At 34.3% G+C, this 19,506-nt stretch overlaps 1 protein-coding gene across 3 annotated transcripts in view; it reads right to left on the bottom strand.

The window, feature by feature from the left end:
- Window positions 1–263: 263 nt before the first annotated feature.
- The window catches only part of LOC115880588 (titin), a 48,975-nt gene continuing 29,732 nt past the window's right edge, over window positions 264–19,506 (bottom strand). For 2 of the 3 annotated variants that reach the window (XM_030897856.1, XM_030897859.1), the window contains exons 13-21: window positions 16,195–16,378; window positions 10,858–11,093; window positions 8,731–8,915; window positions 8,526–8,641; window positions 7,629–7,864; window positions 5,854–6,032; window positions 1,131–1,341; window positions 930–1,073; window positions 264–735 (exon numbers count right to left, since the gene is read on the bottom strand). In XM_030897856.1, the coding sequence (XP_030753716.1) occupies window positions 598–735; window positions 930–1,073; window positions 1,131–1,341; window positions 5,854–6,032; window positions 7,629–7,864; window positions 8,526–8,641; window positions 8,731–8,915; window positions 10,858–11,093; window positions 16,195–16,378 (1,629 nt within the window). In that variant the 3' untranslated portion in view covers window positions 264–597. The remainder of the gene's footprint in view (window positions 736–929; window positions 1,074–1,130; window positions 1,342–5,853; window positions 6,033–7,628; window positions 7,865–8,525; window positions 8,642–8,730; window positions 8,916–10,857; window positions 11,094–16,194; window positions 16,379–19,506) is intronic. The other variant, XM_030897858.1, reaches the window with a different exon arrangement.

The following is a 19,506-nucleotide window of genomic DNA, read 5'->3' as shown; positions in this document are numbered from 1 at the left end:
GATTTTTTTTACCGACTTCACGACAAATATTTCCCTTGTTGTCTGGTATAAATGTTTAAATTTCGATATTAATATAAAATATAAGTCCATAAAAAATTGAATTTCAATTCATAATAAAAAAACATTTAAACATTCAAATTGCACTTTCTCAGCAAATGACTTCTAAATTATATAAATTCGTCATCAGATTCATATGTATATTCGCATTATTCACCATGCGGTACACAAACAACAAAAAAAAAGGATAAACTAAAGAAAATATATATGACTCACAAACTATATTAAACTATATTTATTCCTACCTAATGCAGTTTTAAATCTATTTTAACAGTCAATTGGAAAAAAGCCTTATCTACAGGTTGCCACGATACCTAACTTTATGAAAATATAAAAAATATTTTTCTTTTTTACTTTTTTTACCGAAAAACTTAAAGTTTTGTAGCCTGACAAACCTCCAAAAATTACCATCGTTATAGTAAGTATACTTAGTATACCTCAAAAATAATTTGTTCCAAACGAACCGCTGCGATTTTCAGTAATTTCGTTTTGTACCTCGTCTAAAATGTTGAACGATATAATATATTCATTCTTTATTTGCTATTCAATTTTGGAGAAGTTCTTCTGGCATTCCGGGCTTGTCCAAAATTCGACTAGTTGTGATTTCATCGATTGGATAGCCGTCTCGGTAGATTCCATAATACTGAGACGAAGTTGCCTCTTCGTCGCTTCCAAACTCTAAAAACAAATTGTTTTTAAAGAATATATACAGGAGCCATATGGCAAAAAGATTTGGTTACTTCAATCTCTGCTTCAATATTCGCTTTATGCAACCTTCTTTGATGGCCACTTTTTTATACACGAAGATAATTCTCCTTACCTCTACACGCCATACACTATATGAACTATAACACACTAAATTATTATCTTACCTGTTTTGATCCCTTTGCCACTGAAGCAGTAACCAATCGTACAGTATCTTTGTACTTTTCCGGCCAACATAGCCTCGTTATTAAACCCTTTCGGTGGGCTTCGTCAGCTGTCAACGTTTGAGAAATGTAAAACAACTCGCTGGCCTATATAAAAGGATTTTACATTAAAGATAACCCTTAATAAATCCATTTAGTATTTACCAATCCGTGGCTGGGTACATACGGCACCGTTAATAAAAATCCAGCTTCTGCGATCGCTCCCAGCGAGGCAAAGGGAGTGGTGAAACAGGCAGTATCGCTGGCTATAACGATATCAAACAGAGGCAACATCGTGACTGCCAAACCGCAGCATTCGCCTTCTATACCGGCGATCAAAACTTTCGGAAAACGTAACAGGCATTTGATGAAATTACTGCAAAATATAAAGCATTCTCTTCATCGACAATTTTTGTCATATATTGAGGTATTCTCTTTGAATAACATAACTAAGAATGATTCTATTCTGTTTACTACGACTACAATGATGCGGAAAAAAATGATAAACACGTGAGAAAGATGAAGGTATTTTATCGCTGTTACTTTATATGATCTAATAGTCTAAGAGCTGGCTACATAAAAGACCTTATCATCGTTTCATGGCTAATTTTTCTTCTGAAGTCTCCTTATGTGTAGCCATTACGAAATAGTCATGTCTGCCAGCGCGATCCCGGGGCTTAAAGCGGGGACAGCCAATCGAAAGGGTGAAATTTTGACTCTAAAAATACTATAAGCACAGAATATCTAGCTACGCAACAGAAGCCTCGTTACATGTATAAAATTGTAGGTAGCAAAAGGAGACAGGCTTTAAAAGCCTGTCTCAAAATCAGATATTTTGATGTGGTAGTTTCGCTACTACATAATAGAGGGCAATAAATTTAAAAGAAAACAGTTTTCTACAAGCAAAATTTAAAAGAATTTTGTGCAATGTTGTCATTGTGTAATTCATATCGTAATACTTCCTGATAAAGCCTACCTTCAAATTTGCTACATCATTTAAACATATTAAAATAGATCAGAGCTGTTTTTTTCAGTTTGCCATGTTAGTTGGAATTAAATCTTATGAGCTAAATTACAATCACTTCCTGACTTTGATTGTATAATTGAATCCTGAATTTTCATTGTAATTCGGCGACAATATAATAAGTATTGTTCTACTATTATGATACCACTTCCTGACGTTCGATTGTGTTCATACCAAGTTCATATCGTATAATCGGAAAAAACGGCGTTAGCGATAGCTATGAAATGAATATCGCTGTCATTTTATATGTAAATTTATATGGGAAATGTCATCGATCGTCCTTTTCCAGCCAACTGGACGCCGTTTTTTTCAGAAGCATATCAAGTGATACCATGATATAGTACTATATTACGATACATGGCGTTCGATTGGGCTTAAACTTGGTATACTATATCTTCAGTGACATTGTAATATGGTACCATGAAGCATATAAAGTGGTACCTTCTATAGTACCATATTTGATGACATAGCAATATTAGGTACATGGCGGCAATAGGGCTTAAACTTGGTATACTACGTATTCTCGGTGACATTGTAATATGATGGTACTATGATGCATATATTCTGGTACTATAATATAGTACCATATTATGTACATGGCGTTCGATTGGGCTTAAATTTGGGATACTACGTATCTTCGGTGATATTGTAATATTATGGTACCATGGAGCATAATAAGAGGTACCATAATATATTACCATATTACGATACCATTTCCTGGCGTTCGATTGGGCTTAAACTTGTTATACTACGTATCTTCGGTTACATTGTAACATGATGGTACTATGATGCATATAAAGTGGTACCTTAATATAGTCCCATATTTCAATATCATTTCCTGGCGTTCGATTGAGCTCATATTTGATATATACTTGCGTATTTTTGATGACATTGCATTATTATGGTACCATGAAGCATATCAACTGGTACCATAATATAGTACTATATTACGTACATGCCGTTCGATTGGGCTTAAACTTGGGATGCTACGTATTTTCGGTGACATTGTAATATGATGGTACTATGATGCATATAAAGTGGTACCTTAATATAGTACCATATTACGATACCATTTCCTGGCGTTCGATTGGGCTCAAACTTGGTATACTACGTATCTTCGGTTACATTGTAATATGATTGAACTATGATGTATATAAAGTGGTACCTTAATATAGTACCATAATACGATACCATTTCATGGCGTTCGATTGTTCTTTAATTTGGTATACTACGGATCTTCGGTGACATTGCAATATTATGGTACCTTAAAGCATATCGAGTGGTACCATAATATAGTACACTATTATGATATCATTTCCTGGAGTTCGATTCAGCCCAAATTTGGTATACTTGCGTTTCTTTATAAAGATTTGTTTAATTAATAATTTTAATTTATTTTACGAATTTTAATTTATTGTTCGATGTCGTGACAGCAACTTTTATGCCGAACTAATATATTATTAATTGTACCTGTGTCACTTTTTAAAATCTACCTAGGTCTATATAATAACGTAGCAAACGGAAGAAATTTGTTATTATAGTATTTTTTAGTCAGTTAACATTTTTTGTACTGCATTTTAATAAATTATTTCCATTATTATTAAACTTATATTTCATTACTAACGTTCCAGCATTAATAAATATCACTATCAATCGCCCTGTATATTATTAATTTTAAAGGTAATTAAAGGTATTTTCTTAGTTAACATTATAAGGTAGTGTATATTAAAAATGTATATGTTTTGTAATAATATACTTTAAACTATTTTAATAGCCAAAGGAATAATTAATATAAGTGTATCTGACAAGAAAAGAAGAATAGAAAGAAACACATACTGGCATTATATACAATAAAAAGAATGGGATTCCAATTCAAGTCTTTTTGAATCTGGCAACTGTGCATATTTAGCCGAGCTATAAGGCCATCGACGAGCCGTCGATCCAAAACCGAAAGTTCAAAATTTCTAATTATATTCTGATTATGATATTGTCGCGCCATCTAGTATTCTATTTGTGCAATTTTAGCTCTTTCATTTCGAGTATTTTTCTGTTGCGTAGCTAAATATTCTGTGCTATAAGGTACACGAGTTATAATTGCGAAAATAGCTTTTATTTATTATTAAGGAACGTGAAAAATTGTTGGCAGTAATTTTTCTTGTAGCTAAAATGACGGCAGACAACGCGAAAGAGGCATGAAATTTTGGAAAAAAAATATGGCTCACCTGCATGCCGATTTGTGGAATGCCAAATTTATTCATTTTAAAAGCCATATGCAAAAGGGCAGACAAAAAGATCGTGGCTAAATCAGCGGAAGACAGTTATCAAAAGTGCGATATTACTTTAGTAATATCGCTTTACTACTAGCGTTTTCAGGTAACGCTCCCCGCCTAGAAAATAGTGCATTTTTTAAAAATTTTCCTTTATATTATAGAAAACTTTGTAGAACTGCCTGTTCACCGCAAATTTACCCACGGTATAATTTTTTAATCTACCATGCTTACGGCTTTACTCTATGGTTACGACACTAAAAGAATGGATGCAAATACAGAAAAAAAACAGGTGCTCACAAAATTATTTAAGAATAAATCTTTCTAAAAATGTCTTTAAATTTTCAAACTTGAACGGTTATTTTGGACTCATTTGAAAAACGGTAAAGAGAAAATATATTTCTTTTGTCGAGATACCAGCCCTGGGCCCGTATTCTGTAACTTTGAAAACGCTAAGCGCTTTTAGACGCTCAGCGTATATGACGTTAATTTTCGCTGAGCGCGCACTTAATTAACGATTTCGGTATTCTCGTCTGACGTGCTTAGCGTCTTTACTGATTGCGCTGAGCGCTTTGAAAACGGTTGCCTTAAAGGATCGTTTTGCTTGTCGAACTGTCAGTGAAAATCGAAAAAATCGCGATTTTGTGCGTTATCTGGCTCTTTAGTGAAAATTACTACTTCTTCTATAAATTCCTCAATAAGTAATTGATAATTTACGATTTGGCAGCTATAAATATTGTTCAAAACATCGAAAATGCTGAGAAGCGTCTTCAACACTTCCCTTGTATAATAAGAATAATGACATATCCATAGAAAAATAGCTTGACATAACTCAACAATAGGTCATGAAATTCACGTAACATTGACATTTTTCATTGTTACATCCGTCAGTTATTAACTTTTGACTATTACCTACATTAGAAAATGTGATGTTGCCAATATGTGCTCAACGCGTATCCTGAATACGATTCGCATGGCAACGAGAATACCAAAATCGACTGCCTTGCGTTTCGCTAATCAAATACTTGCGCTCACCGCTTTGAAAGCGTAAGGTTTTTATGTCAAAGTAACAGAATTCGGGCCCGAACATATTTGCACTTAGCCAAGACTCACCCTGTATAGTAATATCGCGCTTTTGATAACTCTCTACCGCTGATTAAGCCACGATTTTTTTTGTCTGTCCCTTTTGCATACGGTTTTTTAAATAAATAAATATGACATTCCACCAATCGGCATGCATGTATGCAATTATTTTTTTTTGTCAAAATTTCATGCCTCTTTCGCGTCGTCTGCCGGCATTTTAGCCACGAGAAAAATGTCTGCCAACAATTTTCCACGTTTTTTAATAACAAATAAAAGCTATTTGGCAATTATAACTCGTGTACCTTATAATATTTTTAGTGTCAAAATGTCACCCTTTCGATTGGCCTCCCCCGCCTTAAGCCCCGGGATCGCGCTGGCAGACATGATAATGTCTGCCAGCACATAATGGCTACACAAAAGGATACTTCACAAGAAAAATTAGCCATGTAACGATGATAAGGTTTTTTTATGTAGCCAGCTCTCCGTCTATAAGATATAAGCATTTCTTCCTTACCTGACTTGTTCTGACAACTTGGTGGCTTTGGTTTTTCTTTCATTTTCCTTATCACTGACCAAAGTCTTATAATCCAAGCCTAAACTGAAAATTTTATCCTGTTTGGATCGAACCAGCACCGCATTGCAATCCTTTTCTTTGGAAATCTTATTTAAAGCCGTTGTCAGTTCTTCCAGTAACTAAAAAATAAAAACAGTACAATATACAATCTAGGTTAGAACTTTTGGTGTTAGAATGGGAAAAAATACATATATCTACCACAATAATAAAAATTCTTATTTGAACTCGGAACATACTTTGCTAAACATTTTATGATCATAAAAATGTTAAACACTCATGTCACAAGTAACATATTAATGTTTTCTTCTTTACAGTTCAATAATAACATCCTACTAGATCTCCTATACTCGTATATATTTTCATCTAAAATAAAATATAGGAACCTTAAAAAGATCTAAAGAAATACTTAATAAAAATGCAGTAATATCGGCATTTTGGCGATAAACATACACCGGAATTCCGGTTTGAAAACCTTATTTTCTACGTTCACGTCGGTGATGACATACGGTATAAATTATTTTTGTTGAGGTCTTTGAATAAGAAGACTAAGGAAGGAGCATAATGCTATCCATGTATTCATGCATGGTGGGCGGAAAAGGCTCCATAAAAGCTCTCTAGGGTGGGGATCCTTGACAGTTCTGTTTGACGATTCATTTGACACATTTGAATTTGATTTGAAATTTTGTGGATTTGTCAGTCTTTATGGAGCTTATTTTATGTTATTTATTATTTATTCTACTACTGATAGTTGTATAAAGGTAGTAAATCTAGATGGAAATTGTGGCAGAACTTAAATTAACAGTGACACTATCGCGATTTTTCGAAACAGACTCTAAAATAGATGGTTGTGTAGCGTGCGGTAGATCTCGGCAAAAATTGAGTGAAATAATGGAACAACTTTTCGCTAGTAAGTGACTATATAATATACATACGTGTAGTAAACCGATCATTTATGAAATTCGCTTAAATTAACTAAATTATATATTTTTCTTGCATTTTAGCTTTTATTTATTACTTGTCAAAGATTAGATGTCAAAAGAATTTAGATACGTTAATTTGACTTACCTGCTTCAGTAGCGTATCGGATGTTTGTGTTAATAAATACTTATTATAACTTATCTATTTTTATTAGAATTATATATTTTATAACAATTTTAATAACTACCAACATTTATTCACAACGTAAAATAAAACAACAAATTATTGAGTCTACCCCACGTCTACCCTACATCATAGTTTTACATTTTTTAAATAAAATTAGAACGACACTGATAAACCGGAATTTAAGTCGGCCATATTTGAGGCCCATCGCGGTGTACCTAAGATTTTTGATATGCTCCTTCCTTAGTCTTCTTATTCAAAGGTTGAGGTTAGTTTTATTGCTTATATGCCCAGCAACAGGTACGTTCAGAGTTTAAATAAGTTTTTGTGGTAGATTCATTTATTTTTTTAAAGTAGTTCATTTGACCCATACTATTTACTCATCTCCAATGTGAATTGTTTTATGCAAATATACTCAACAAAATGAACGGAGTTTAAGTTTTTGCGAAAGATGTCTAGTTTTTTGAAAGTAGTTCATTTCATCCATACAATTTACACACCTCCAAAATGAAATTGTTTTCTTAATATGTTCATCAAAACGTACGTTCAGAGTTTAAATTAGTTTTTGCATAGTTTTTTAAAAGTAGTTCATTTGACCCATACAATTTACTCACCTCCAAAGTGAAGTAGCCCTTTGTAGTGTCCGCCGTGTGTAAATCAATCGTGACGCTTTTGTTGATTTTCTTTACGTTGAACGTTTTGTAGTGACCTATTCTGTTTTCCACTCGTTTCTGGTTTTTCGTGTCCGTTTCCGATTCTTGATCTTTCGTCTCGCTCGATTTTTTGACCCGTTTCGCTTTCGAGTAATCGTTCAAAGGGGAGCTTCGAGTTTTTCTTCTCAGTACCCTTTCTACAAACGTGGTAATAATTAGTTATGAAAGTTATGCAAGAACGAGAAGTATGACATTTTTTCTTTGAAAGTATTTATTTTTTAATTGTCTAAAAGTGACATTTCTGTACAATGATTTATTTTGACAATTATTCATATATAACTTTAGCAATGATAAAAGCATTGAGTAATACTTGTAATAGGAAAGTAGTAACATGGAAATATTTTGAAAACTATATATTTGGTAATAATTTAACAAATAATAAGGTAATAACTTTATAGAAAATTACGTTTATTTTTGATGGCAAATAAAATAAAATAAAATAAAAATTGAGGTTTCCATTTAAAAACCGACATTTTATAATTTCTTATAATGTAGGTCCTACATAAGAATGAAAAAAAACTTAAGTATAGAACATTAGGCACAAAATGTGTTATAATTCATTGTAGAACAAAAAATGTGATAATATATAGGGTGTTCCATTTAGAATAACGAAACTATAGTTCTGCTATAACCGTAAGTACTAGAATATTCAAAACATTTTAGCTGAATGGCCACCATCAACATTAGATATGTCCCAAATTTTCAGACGTTTCTTATTATACTTTTTGCTATATCAATCTAAGTTATTCCCGGAGGGACACCACACCCTGTATAGAACAAAATATTGTCTGAATTTACCTTGGTCGTCATCCAAACTCCCTCCGTTACTGGACAATGAGCTACTGGATCTGCGTCTAATCAAGTAAGATGTTTCATTTGGAAATGGAAATGTTGGTGATCGCGGCGGGGTACTTCTGAAAGAAGTATCAAAATATATAAAACATAAAACTATTCCATAAGTAAAGTTTGTTCAAAGAGCCAGGGAAGATTTCGATTACATTACCTATTAGAATCTTTGGACTTCTGCCTGCTGATTCCCGAAGGTGCCGGAGATGGAGCTGGAGTCGGTGAAGCGGATTTTGTTGGTTTTATTTTCGTTTCAGGCGAAATGGCCGAGTCCTTTTTACGAAGCGACTTTGGCGATTCCACTGACGAGTTATTAACCAAGTCCGATTTGATTAGATTAGCCTGTAGACAAATTAGATATAAACAGAAGTTATTTATGAGCGAACAAAAACGGTGTAGAGGCAAAAAAATAATACCGCAGTTTCAACCATTGAATAAAAATTAAGGAAAGAGTAGGTATATCAAAAAAATTAGCGAGACAATGAAGGGATTTTAATATGGCTGATTTGAATTCCAGTTTATGAGTGGCGTTCCATATTTTTAAATATTAAGATTCACAATAATCTCACTGTAATTCAAGTGCTGACACAATGTATTTCTAGATTTATGCATTTTCTACAAAACTAATTAAAAAACAATCTGAAATAATAGAGAATAAACACAGAACACAACTGGCGTAATTAAATCCACTAAATTTAAAATTGTGAAAAGACAGTTAAAGAAAACTGACAAATTCAAACAAATACAAAACTGACATGGCAAATGCAATCGCTTCTTATTTGATGAATGAATATACGAATCTACAAATTATATTACTCCTTCCTAATAACTCCTCCACCCCTATAACTTTTTTTCAGATGAAAAAACGACATTTGGTATGTTAGTATATGACATAAATCAGTTGTTCTTGGTCACTTCCTGTTTCACCGGAAATGACTACAACTTTTGGTTTTTAAATGGCACCCCCAGTACATTTATACTTTATTCGATAGAAAATGACATTTTGAATAGAATGACATATCATATGTCAACTTTTGACATTTTCCCTTATAAAAAATCGTATTTTAAATTTCAAGGCTGTGTGTCAAGGCTGTGTTAAAAACATTAATTTTTAATCAAGAAGCCTTGGAAAAATAGATTTGACCATCTAATTTTTTTCGTGTCTTGTCCTGGTCGGTTAAAAGATACCCAAATCGTATTTTTAATCAAATGGAACAAGAGTGGCTCATTTCGAGTAAAATTGTTATAAACCGCATGTTCCAATTTCAAATATACCATATGCGAAAATATCAAAAGTTGACATGTGATATGTTATTCTATTCAGAGTGTCATTTTCTATTGAATAAAGTAAAAATATACCGAGGGTGCCATTTAAAAACCAAAAGTTGTAGTCATTCCCGGTGAAACAGGAAGTGACCAAAAACAATTGAATACGTCAATCAATCCTAATTTGTCATATACTAACATATCATATCAAATATCATTTTTTCATCTGAAAAAATAAAAAATTATAGGGATGAGCCACTTTTGAGACGCACTCGGTATAGTTGAAGTAAATTATATAATTATACAGAGTCCTGCAACAATGCTCCGGGTATTAGACTCTTAGAAGTCCTATTTTTAATAATTTTGATCAAAGCCATCTAATGCTTTATTTTGTATTTTACTGTTGAATACGCTTAATGTAATATAATATAATACACCGAATATCTGCAAATCCGTTAAACATTTCTATACAGTTTAAATAAAAAAAATATTTATTTTTTTAATTTCTGTACAATTTACGGTTACGACATTTAATAATAAAAAATAATCAAGTACAGGTGAATTATTGTAATAAACACATTGTAATAAGCCTTGCAAGTCGCAGCGTCTCCAACGTAGAACCCTTAATATGGAGAAGAACAAAACTATAATAAACACCCTTTACTTTCAGGACAATCATTATTTTGAATTATTTTTTTAAATGCCGCAAAAATATGTTAGTAAATTTAACTATTAAAACGAATTTAATAATAACCCAGGTTTATGTAAAGCAGTCAAAAGAAAGCCAAAATGCAATAATATACAGGCTGTTCTATATTAAGAAATCACTTTCACACACTAATACCTTTTTGAGACATTCTGTACAAATGACCATATTTTCCCGAAATAATACGCAAATTACTTCTGTACTTAAAGCAAATTCTAATTATACATATTATGAAACCCGACGCACTGTTGTAGGACCCTGTACATTAATAGATTAAACAGTAGTTCAAATGTACCATTCTTTCATACATACCTTTTTCGCCAAATCCTTAAAAGTTCTTTCTACAGAAATAACGGTTTTCTTTCTTTTTTCATCAGAGGAGTCGTTCTTTAATTCGTACAACATCTTAATGGTTCCCTCGTCCCCCAAAAGCTTATCCACCTCCGTCCTGGACTTTTTCGGTTTTTGAATTACCTTGCTCGCAGAACTCATTTTCTTTTCCGCGGCCGCAGGCAGTGGGGATTTTTTCGGCAGTTGTTTATCTTCAACTTGAAATTAAAAATAATTGGAATGTGCTAAAGAAAATAGATGACAAATTCTTATGACAGATTGACAGTTGATAGATTTTAAAATTTTTAATATCCTAATTTAAATAAAATAATAGCCTTAAAAATCTAAAAATACGTTTTACAGCAGATCTAAAAAATGAAAAATAATTTGTTATCCATGGTATCCAACAAGTAAGTAAAATAACTGCATAAAATAAAACAATTTTATGAAGAGTTTAAATAATAGTAAAATGATAATAATATCACAGATAAGATCAAAATAAGAAACTAATATAAAATAGATAGGAAACTCAATACATTTTGTCCGGACCGAGCGGTGGCGCCATCTCGTAGGTCTAGTAACGAAATAAAACATAAATTTAAAATGGATGGTTACTATTTTTTTCGGATTTTTCCATTTATTCAAGTAAATTAATTCAAGAAAGAACCAATTTACTCGAATAAATGGATTTAAGTTAAAATGACAAAGGGGATATAAAAAAACACAAAAAAAAATATAAGAAACCATCTTGATTGAAATGAATATAATAACAAAAACAATACAAAACATTACAATAATAAAAACTATCTAGATCTATTACAATTAGGGCAACCTATTTTACAATTAATTAACAATCTCAAGAGGAACTATCTTGGTAGACACGTGTAACACGTGTTAACACTTACTATTTGATCCTTCAGAAACATATGCATTTGGGCATCTTTTTGGTACTGTTTACAGACCGTAATAAGTAACACAACACTTAAAAACCACTGTCTACAGTTAAAAAAATATGAAAGAACACAAGAACAGAGCCGTATACAAATCAAAAACAAATTTAAAACACGATCTACGGATAACGTGCGAAAAAATATAAATTGACAACTGTTGACAGGTGAAATTTTACATTTGACTGTGGACTATCGGCTACAACCTCTCACTTCCATAAGAGTTTCCTAGGCATGAATAATACTAAAAAAAATATAAAAGCACGGATCATCCTTTTTATATTTTTTTTATTGACTCAATACTAAGTTTTAGGCTATGCTAGCTGCAAAAGTGTAAACAATAATACTTACATACCGCCATTACTCGCTGACGAGCATTTGACACGCATCAGAAGATGGTCACGCAAGGCGTTTTCTTTCATGAGCTTTTCTGTGACTGAAAAGCCCGATACGTGATGTTATCTGTCTACCGCACTCCAGACATTCAAAAATCTCATTGCTTTGTTGCCTCTTTACTTTTTGGTTGTCGCTCTTAACTGATTTTACAATTCTTCTCCATTCCGTTCTATTGTGAGCTGCCTCTTCCCACTCATTCTGCATGTTAATCCCCTTTAAGTTTTCGTGGAAAATGTCCTTGTACAGCTGGTTCCAATAAAATTGAATACGATTTAAAACATATTTTTATTATTTCAGGCAGTATATTCTATGATACCACTCCCCCATTTCTCTACTCATGTCATGCTGACGTTCTAAAAAATGTATTTGCCACTTTGTGAAAAGCAAAGTTGTTTTATACAATGTCACAATAACCTTAACATGTCAAAATACTTGACACATAAATATACACTGCCCAAATATTCGAAAAAAATGTGTAAAGAGTCGTATTCATTTTTTTTTGGAACCAGCTGTACCTTTTCAGTTGTCCACCCCGCCTCCTCTTACCGTCTACAAGCTCACCGTAAAGCAGAGATTTTGGTATGCGGTTTTCTTGCATTCTGCAGACGTGACCAGCCCATCTTAAGCGGGACTTTTGTAACCATGACTTCAATACTCTCGCAGTTAGCTTTTTCAAGGACCGATACGTTTGAGACATGGTGGAACCACCGGATTCTTAAGAGTTGTCTAAGGTGTCTCTGTTGCAACTTGTTTAATGCGTTCATGTGTCGGCGGTACGGCACCCAGGTTTCGCTTCCATATAACATGGTGGGAATTATTATCGCTCGGTACACCGCAAGTTTCGTTTTTGTGCTCAAGTCATGATTGTAAAAAACCCTGTCTTTTAATTTCCAGAATGCTCTTGAGGCGCTTCTAATCCTGTGCTGAATTTCAGAGTCGATATTGGCCTTTTCCGAAATCAAACTGCCGAGGTAATTGAATTCCGCTACATATTCCAACAGCTCATCTCCGATTTTTATAGCATTGTTGTGATCTTCCGGGGGAGTGCGCATGATTTTAGTTTTATCGATGTTCAGCTTAAGTCCCATGGCCCCGTATGCCCATGTATATGTGCTAAACATTTCTTGCAATTGCTGTAAGGTATTTGCAACTAGAGCACAGTCATCAGCGTATTGAAGTTCTGTGATGAATTTTGTACGTGTTTTTGCCCTGAGTCTTTTTATGTTGAACAGACCGCCGGCGCCGTCGTATCTGTATCTAATGCCCAAACCTCTCTCCTGCAGTTTGCTGTCCACTATAATGGAAAGCGCTGCCATGAATATATTGAATAGGAGAGGCGCTAAGACACATCCCTGCCTAACGCCTGTGTTTGTTAGGAAGGGATCGCTCAGTGATCCAAGATATGACACTCTTGATTTGTTGTTGTTATGGAGGCTTTTACACACTGTAAGAAATTTGATGGGTACTCCGAACTTTTTCATAATTGCCCAAAGTGCATCTCTGTTCACAGAGTCGAATGCTTTTGTTAGATCGATGAATGCAACGTAAAGTTTAGACTGCTACTCTTTTACTTTTTCCTGCAGTTGCCGGATGGAGAATATGGAATCGACGGTACCGCGGTTGGTGCGAAAACCTGTTTGCGATTCTGGGAGGATTTTTTCTATATGTGGGTGCAGGCGGTTTGACATAATTTTTGCAAGAATTTTTCCTCCAATAGCCAGTAGTGAAATTCCTCGGTAGTTTCCGCAGTCTGATGCACTTCCTTTGTTCTTAAATATATTCACTATATTCGCGTTGCAAAAGTCCTGAGGTACCTCTCCGCTTTCCCATATGACATCAAAGAGAGCCAATAAGTTCTTTACTTGCACACTTATAGATTTTCGCCGGAATCGCGTCACAGCCAGCTGATTTGTTGTTTTTAAGCTGTTTTATGGAGTCCTTTATTTCCTGTTCTGTTATTGGAATGTCTAATACATCGAGGCTGTTATACTGAGGTATTATGTTGAGTGCTTCTATATTGGGGTTGTTTTCTTGGTTAAGGATTTGGCTGTAATGCTCTTTCCAGCGGTTTCTGATTTGCTTTCTTCTTCTTTTAGAAGTTCGCCATTTTGTGCCATGATTGGGCATCTTGCCTTCTTAGTTGGACCGTATACTTCTTTTACAGCCTCGAAGAATTTACTATAGTCGTGATGCATGGCATACTCCTGAATCGGACTAGCTTTTTGCGACCACCAGTTATCCTTTAGTTGGCGCAGATTTCTTCGGAGCGTGTTGTTGGCTGCCTTAAAATTGTCTGCTAGTCTTGGATTATGTGGATTTGCAGTGACGGCTTGATGTGCTTTATGCTTTTGTTCCAACAAATCCAGTATATGCGGTTGATTTTCGTTAAACCAGTCTGGTTGTTTCTTTTTGTTGGATTTTCCCAGTACTGCTTCGTTGGTTTTGTGATAATAATTGTGTAAAATTTTGTGAATAATACTTAAGGGGCCGATCGGCAGACTATTTAACTGCATCTGAGGGCGGTTCATAACAATACATTGGTTACAAATTTGCAACTAAATAGTCGGCCGACTAAAAATTGCTTGTCAGCGCATAGCCTTAAAAATAGTTATTAATTGAACATATACAGGGTCGGCAAGGTTTGGCATTGGGTGCCGATTTTCGTTGAGTACAGTCAATACGTTCAGTGCAATATGATGTACTGAACAAAGAAAGGTATCAGGTCTAAGGAGAGACCAAGTTGAGGTGGAGAAAATGGAGACAGACCCTCGACTGTGAAGGGCACGGAGGATCAAACCGCAACCGTGGAAGGGTGTATACCATCGGAGGCGGAACATCTGTTGTCAGAGGAGGATGGGAAATACCCTGTCCCTGCTACAACATGTATGATGAGTTATAACTCAAGGAAGGGGGACACAATAGATCTTTAAGGTCGCAGTGATTAACCCCCCCCCCTCCAACTTATTCTACATTCTACAACAAAGAAAGAAGAGCAAGTATTTTCCAAGTGCATGAAGTTTAGCGTCGGATTAAGTGGTTATGTAATAAACACTTCGCATTTTTCTTTCTCCGACGTACAATATCGCCATAGTGATTCACTCCTAGACATGTAAATTGCTGTCCTCCTTCCACGCAGTTGAGCAGCTCTGATTCAAGAACGCGATACTCTCACTCCATTCAATTGAGTCATAAAGTTCCAGAACTGTTCCTCGCCATATGGAGGCACCAGGCTATCGCGCACCGCTCCTTTCAGAACCGTTCTCGAGTAGCCCCAGGGCGTAAAGCCCGGAACTCGAAGTTCGCGAACGGAGGACAGCAAATGCCGATATATAAAAATAACTGTTTCTTGTCGATATGATGTTAAGAGTGATGTAACGAATATCAGTTTTTTAAATATTCGCACGAATGCGAATATGTATCACCAATTTCGCGAATGCTAATGTGAATATTTCTTCATTGCTAAAAAACCTTTTTTAAGTGTTAAATACTTTCTAAAAGAAGTTTTATAGTGAAACATCTTGTATTTGTTACTTATTAGTGATTTTAGTTATAAAATTTTATATTTAAGTTCAAAATAAAAGTAGATTTACGTAGTGACCGGCACAAAATTAAGGAAATAATATGGTTAGACGTTATTATATGCTAAATATATTTTTTGTGAAAAAGAAGTTTAATAGAAGTTTAAATTACAATTAATATAATTGCAAAACTATGTTACAAGGATAAAGGTTTTGTAATAAAAACTATAAGAAATTTATATTACCTTGTTTATTAACCTAATGTTAGTTACATTATATTATATTTTTCCCAATGTTTATATTTCCATCAATTTTGCAAATGCAAATACCAAAATCAAAAGATATGCTAATACTCAGGAATGCGAATATTCGTTACATCACTAACACTTTCATATCGAACACACCGCCCTTTTTGTATTCGTTTAGATTACTGTCATTAGAACAAAATAACTACCTACCTATCTTATCAGTATTTGCCTTGGTTTCCGCTTTTTTCTCTGACTTCTCAGCAGCTGCCTTAGTCTCACTTTTGACCGAACTATATTTCGCAATAATCTTGGTTTGAAGAGTATTCTCGGGCTTGTTGGTACCAACCTTGGTTCCTGCTGACTTTGTCGGTGTCTCGTCAGGATCCCAAATAACCTATAAAATTATTTAACCATAAAAACACCTGTCATTTAGATACAAACGGGTCTGGTACGGTCCGAAGTGTCTATAGTTTGTCCAACGTAAGGATACATGATAGTGACAGTTGTGTCTGTCATTTTAATTCACAGATATACTGTATTTTCTGTCAGTATTACCTGTTCAGTCAAAACGTATAAAAAATTGACGATTTACTTGAACTGAATTAAGACGGAAGACAGTCTAGAGAACTGACGGGATCATTCAGTCTTTCAATAAAAGTGTCGTTTTGCCTTCAATGAGAAAACTGTAAGTAAATTTACAACAAATAATATGGATACATTGATTTAATAAGCCACTTTTAAAAATAAAATAGTTTTGCATAGTTTTACAAAATAATCTAATTTTGCACAGAAAATTGTTTAGTTATTTAATGATTATTACCAAACAATACGATTTTCAGAACTAGCTTTGTGTGTTTACAAATGAAATTAAAACTGTAAATACTATTTTGTAGTAAACTTCCATATTTCTTCTTTTCAACATCACTAAACACAATGCTATAATTATGTAGTAAAAACGCTGGTAAAACTTCCAGTGTATACCCTCTATATTCGTCTAAACCAGTGATTCCCAAAGTGGTCCAGGTGGACCCCCAGGGGTCCACGGGAGACTTGCTGGGGGTCTACGTAGGCGTGAACAAAAAATGGGGGTCCATAAGATGTTAATGGGGGTCCACGAAAATTTATCTGCTTTTGATAGTAAAGAGCAAAAATGTAAGCATAGTTTTTATAAGGGCCTACCTACATTGTTTTAAGTACCTATCTAAGCAGATAATATTTTAATAAGGCAAGCGACTGTTACTTGTCCAAACTTGCGTATTCGATATTACGTACAATTTCGTGTACAGACTTGCAAAGCGCTATCCGCCCGACAATGCTTAATGCTTGTTCAGACATGAACTTGATCACCACTATAAATACTTGATGCCAAAGGCAAACGCATTCATTTGTTTCCGGAATTTCGAAAAAGGCGGAATTTGGAAAAAAGTTGTGAGAAAATTTATATCTGTGTTTGCTAGTGCCGGAGAAAAGTAAGTAACCTACCTTTTTTTGTTATAGTACTTAAGTATTTTGTTTACGTGTACTAGTCGGTTGATCACAACGGCCTGTATAGATAGGTAACTTAGTAACTTACAGATATTTTAATTGTCCTCTTTCGATTTGAAGACAAACACAGCACGTTTTATTCAATTGTTTTTTCACGAGAGAAACACTGCCTCTCTAAAAAGGCCGAATAAGCAATATTGCAGAGCAATTAATTTTGTAATTTTTCTTGCAAATAACTACTAATTTTATAAAACAGTAATTTCATAATCATTTTAAATTGGTTTTGAAGTAACTATTTTATCAAAACTATTCCTTTTCGGAAAGAGCGAGCGGTGCGCGGGCGACGGGAAAAGGGCGGGGCTTGGACTTCGATGCCAGTTTGTCACGTTTTAACAATGAAGCCGCAGACAAAAAATACGCAAATACACGGAGCGCGTGAACTCATTGATTTAATAAAATGTTAGTTATCGTTTTTATGGACAATTTTGGGATTTCGACTTTTATTTTTTCCTACACAAATATGATCAGTATTCGATACTGAGTACACCAATTTTATTTATACTATTAAAAATTAGTGGTAAATTATGTACTTTAAAATTGATACCGTTTTGTGAAAACGTCTGTATTTGTCTCAGCGGTTTATTAGTTGGTCCCTTTACAAGCCGTAATTCTATTTCCGCGTGCTGACAAAGGCTGCGGTGTGATACCTATATTCAGAAAAAAACTTGGTTACTAAAACTTTTTTTTACAGGTAAGGTAACTGACACGAAACATGGCTACAGCAAAGAAAAAATGTCGACAATATAGTATCGATTATTTGAAATATGGTTTTGTTCCATCAGAGGCAGACAAACAATTGCCCATGTGCCTATTATGCAACAAAGTTTTGAGCAATGACTCTATGAAACCATCAAAGCTCGAAGATCATCTAAAAAGGTGTCATACTGATAAAATAGGTAAAGATTTAAAATATTTTCAAACATTGAAAGAAAAATATGGAAAGAGACCCACCATGCACAGTATGTTCGCTTCAACATCTCAAAGTAACGATGATGGCTTGCGGGCATCTTACAATATCTCATTACTTATAGCAAAATCTGGAAAACCGCACACTATCGGAGAACAATTAATTTTACCCGCTGTTGAAGAGGTTTTAAAAACTGTTTTGCACAAATCTCCATTTGACGTACTAAAAAGAATTCCATTAAGTAACAATACTGTACAAAGACGCATTGATGAAATGAGCTCTGATATCGAAAGCTTTTTGTGCAATCATCTGCAAAAAACTCATTTTTCTATACAACTGGACGAGTCAACGTTACCCAGTAATGAAGCATTACTATTGGCATATGTCCGATTTATTGTTGAGGAAGAAATTCACGAAGAATTGCTATTTGCCAGAACTTTGGAGACTGACACTAAAGGCGAATCAATATTTAATGTCCTGAGTAATTTTTTTACGGAAAAATCGATCCCATTTACAAACATTATTTCAGTGGCAACAGACGGAGCTCCTGCAATGGTCGGGCGATATCGTGGGTTTATAAGTCATCTCAAAAGAATTATACCAGGACTTACAGCTATTCATTGCGTAATCCACCGACAACATCTTGTGGCAAAACATTTAAGTGACAGGTTGAACCAATCTCTTCATTTTGTAATAAAAGCTGTCAACAAAATCAGAAGCAATGCATTGAATACGCGTTTATTTGCTCAATTGTGCGACGAAAATGATGAAGACTTCCAACGACTGCTCTTACATACTGAAGTACGCTGGTTGTCGAAAGGTGCATGCTTAACGAGATTTTACTCTGTTTTCGATTCCATATTAGAGTTCTTAGAAAGTAGAGATCCAGATTTAAAAGAAAACTTGATCAAATTCAAAGCAGACATTGCGTATTTGACAGATTTGTTTAAAAAATTTAATGATATTAACTTGCAGTTACAAGGGGACAGCCTGAATTTAATAAAAACAAAGGGGATAATTTCGGCTTTTCTTGGGAAATTGAAATTTATGAAGCAAAACATTAGTCGGCG

The sequence above is a fragment of the Sitophilus oryzae genome, unplaced genomic scaffold, assembly GCF_002938485.1.
Source record: "Sitophilus oryzae breed Bouriz unplaced genomic scaffold, Soryzae_2.0 scaffold_1639_pilon_pilon, whole genome shotgun sequence".
In the NCBI taxonomy this organism is placed as follows: domain Eukaryota; kingdom Metazoa; phylum Arthropoda; class Insecta; order Coleoptera; family Curculionidae; genus Sitophilus; species Sitophilus oryzae.
The sequence above is the reverse complement of the archived record's forward strand: the minus strand, read 5'-3'. Positions and strand labels throughout refer to the sequence as shown.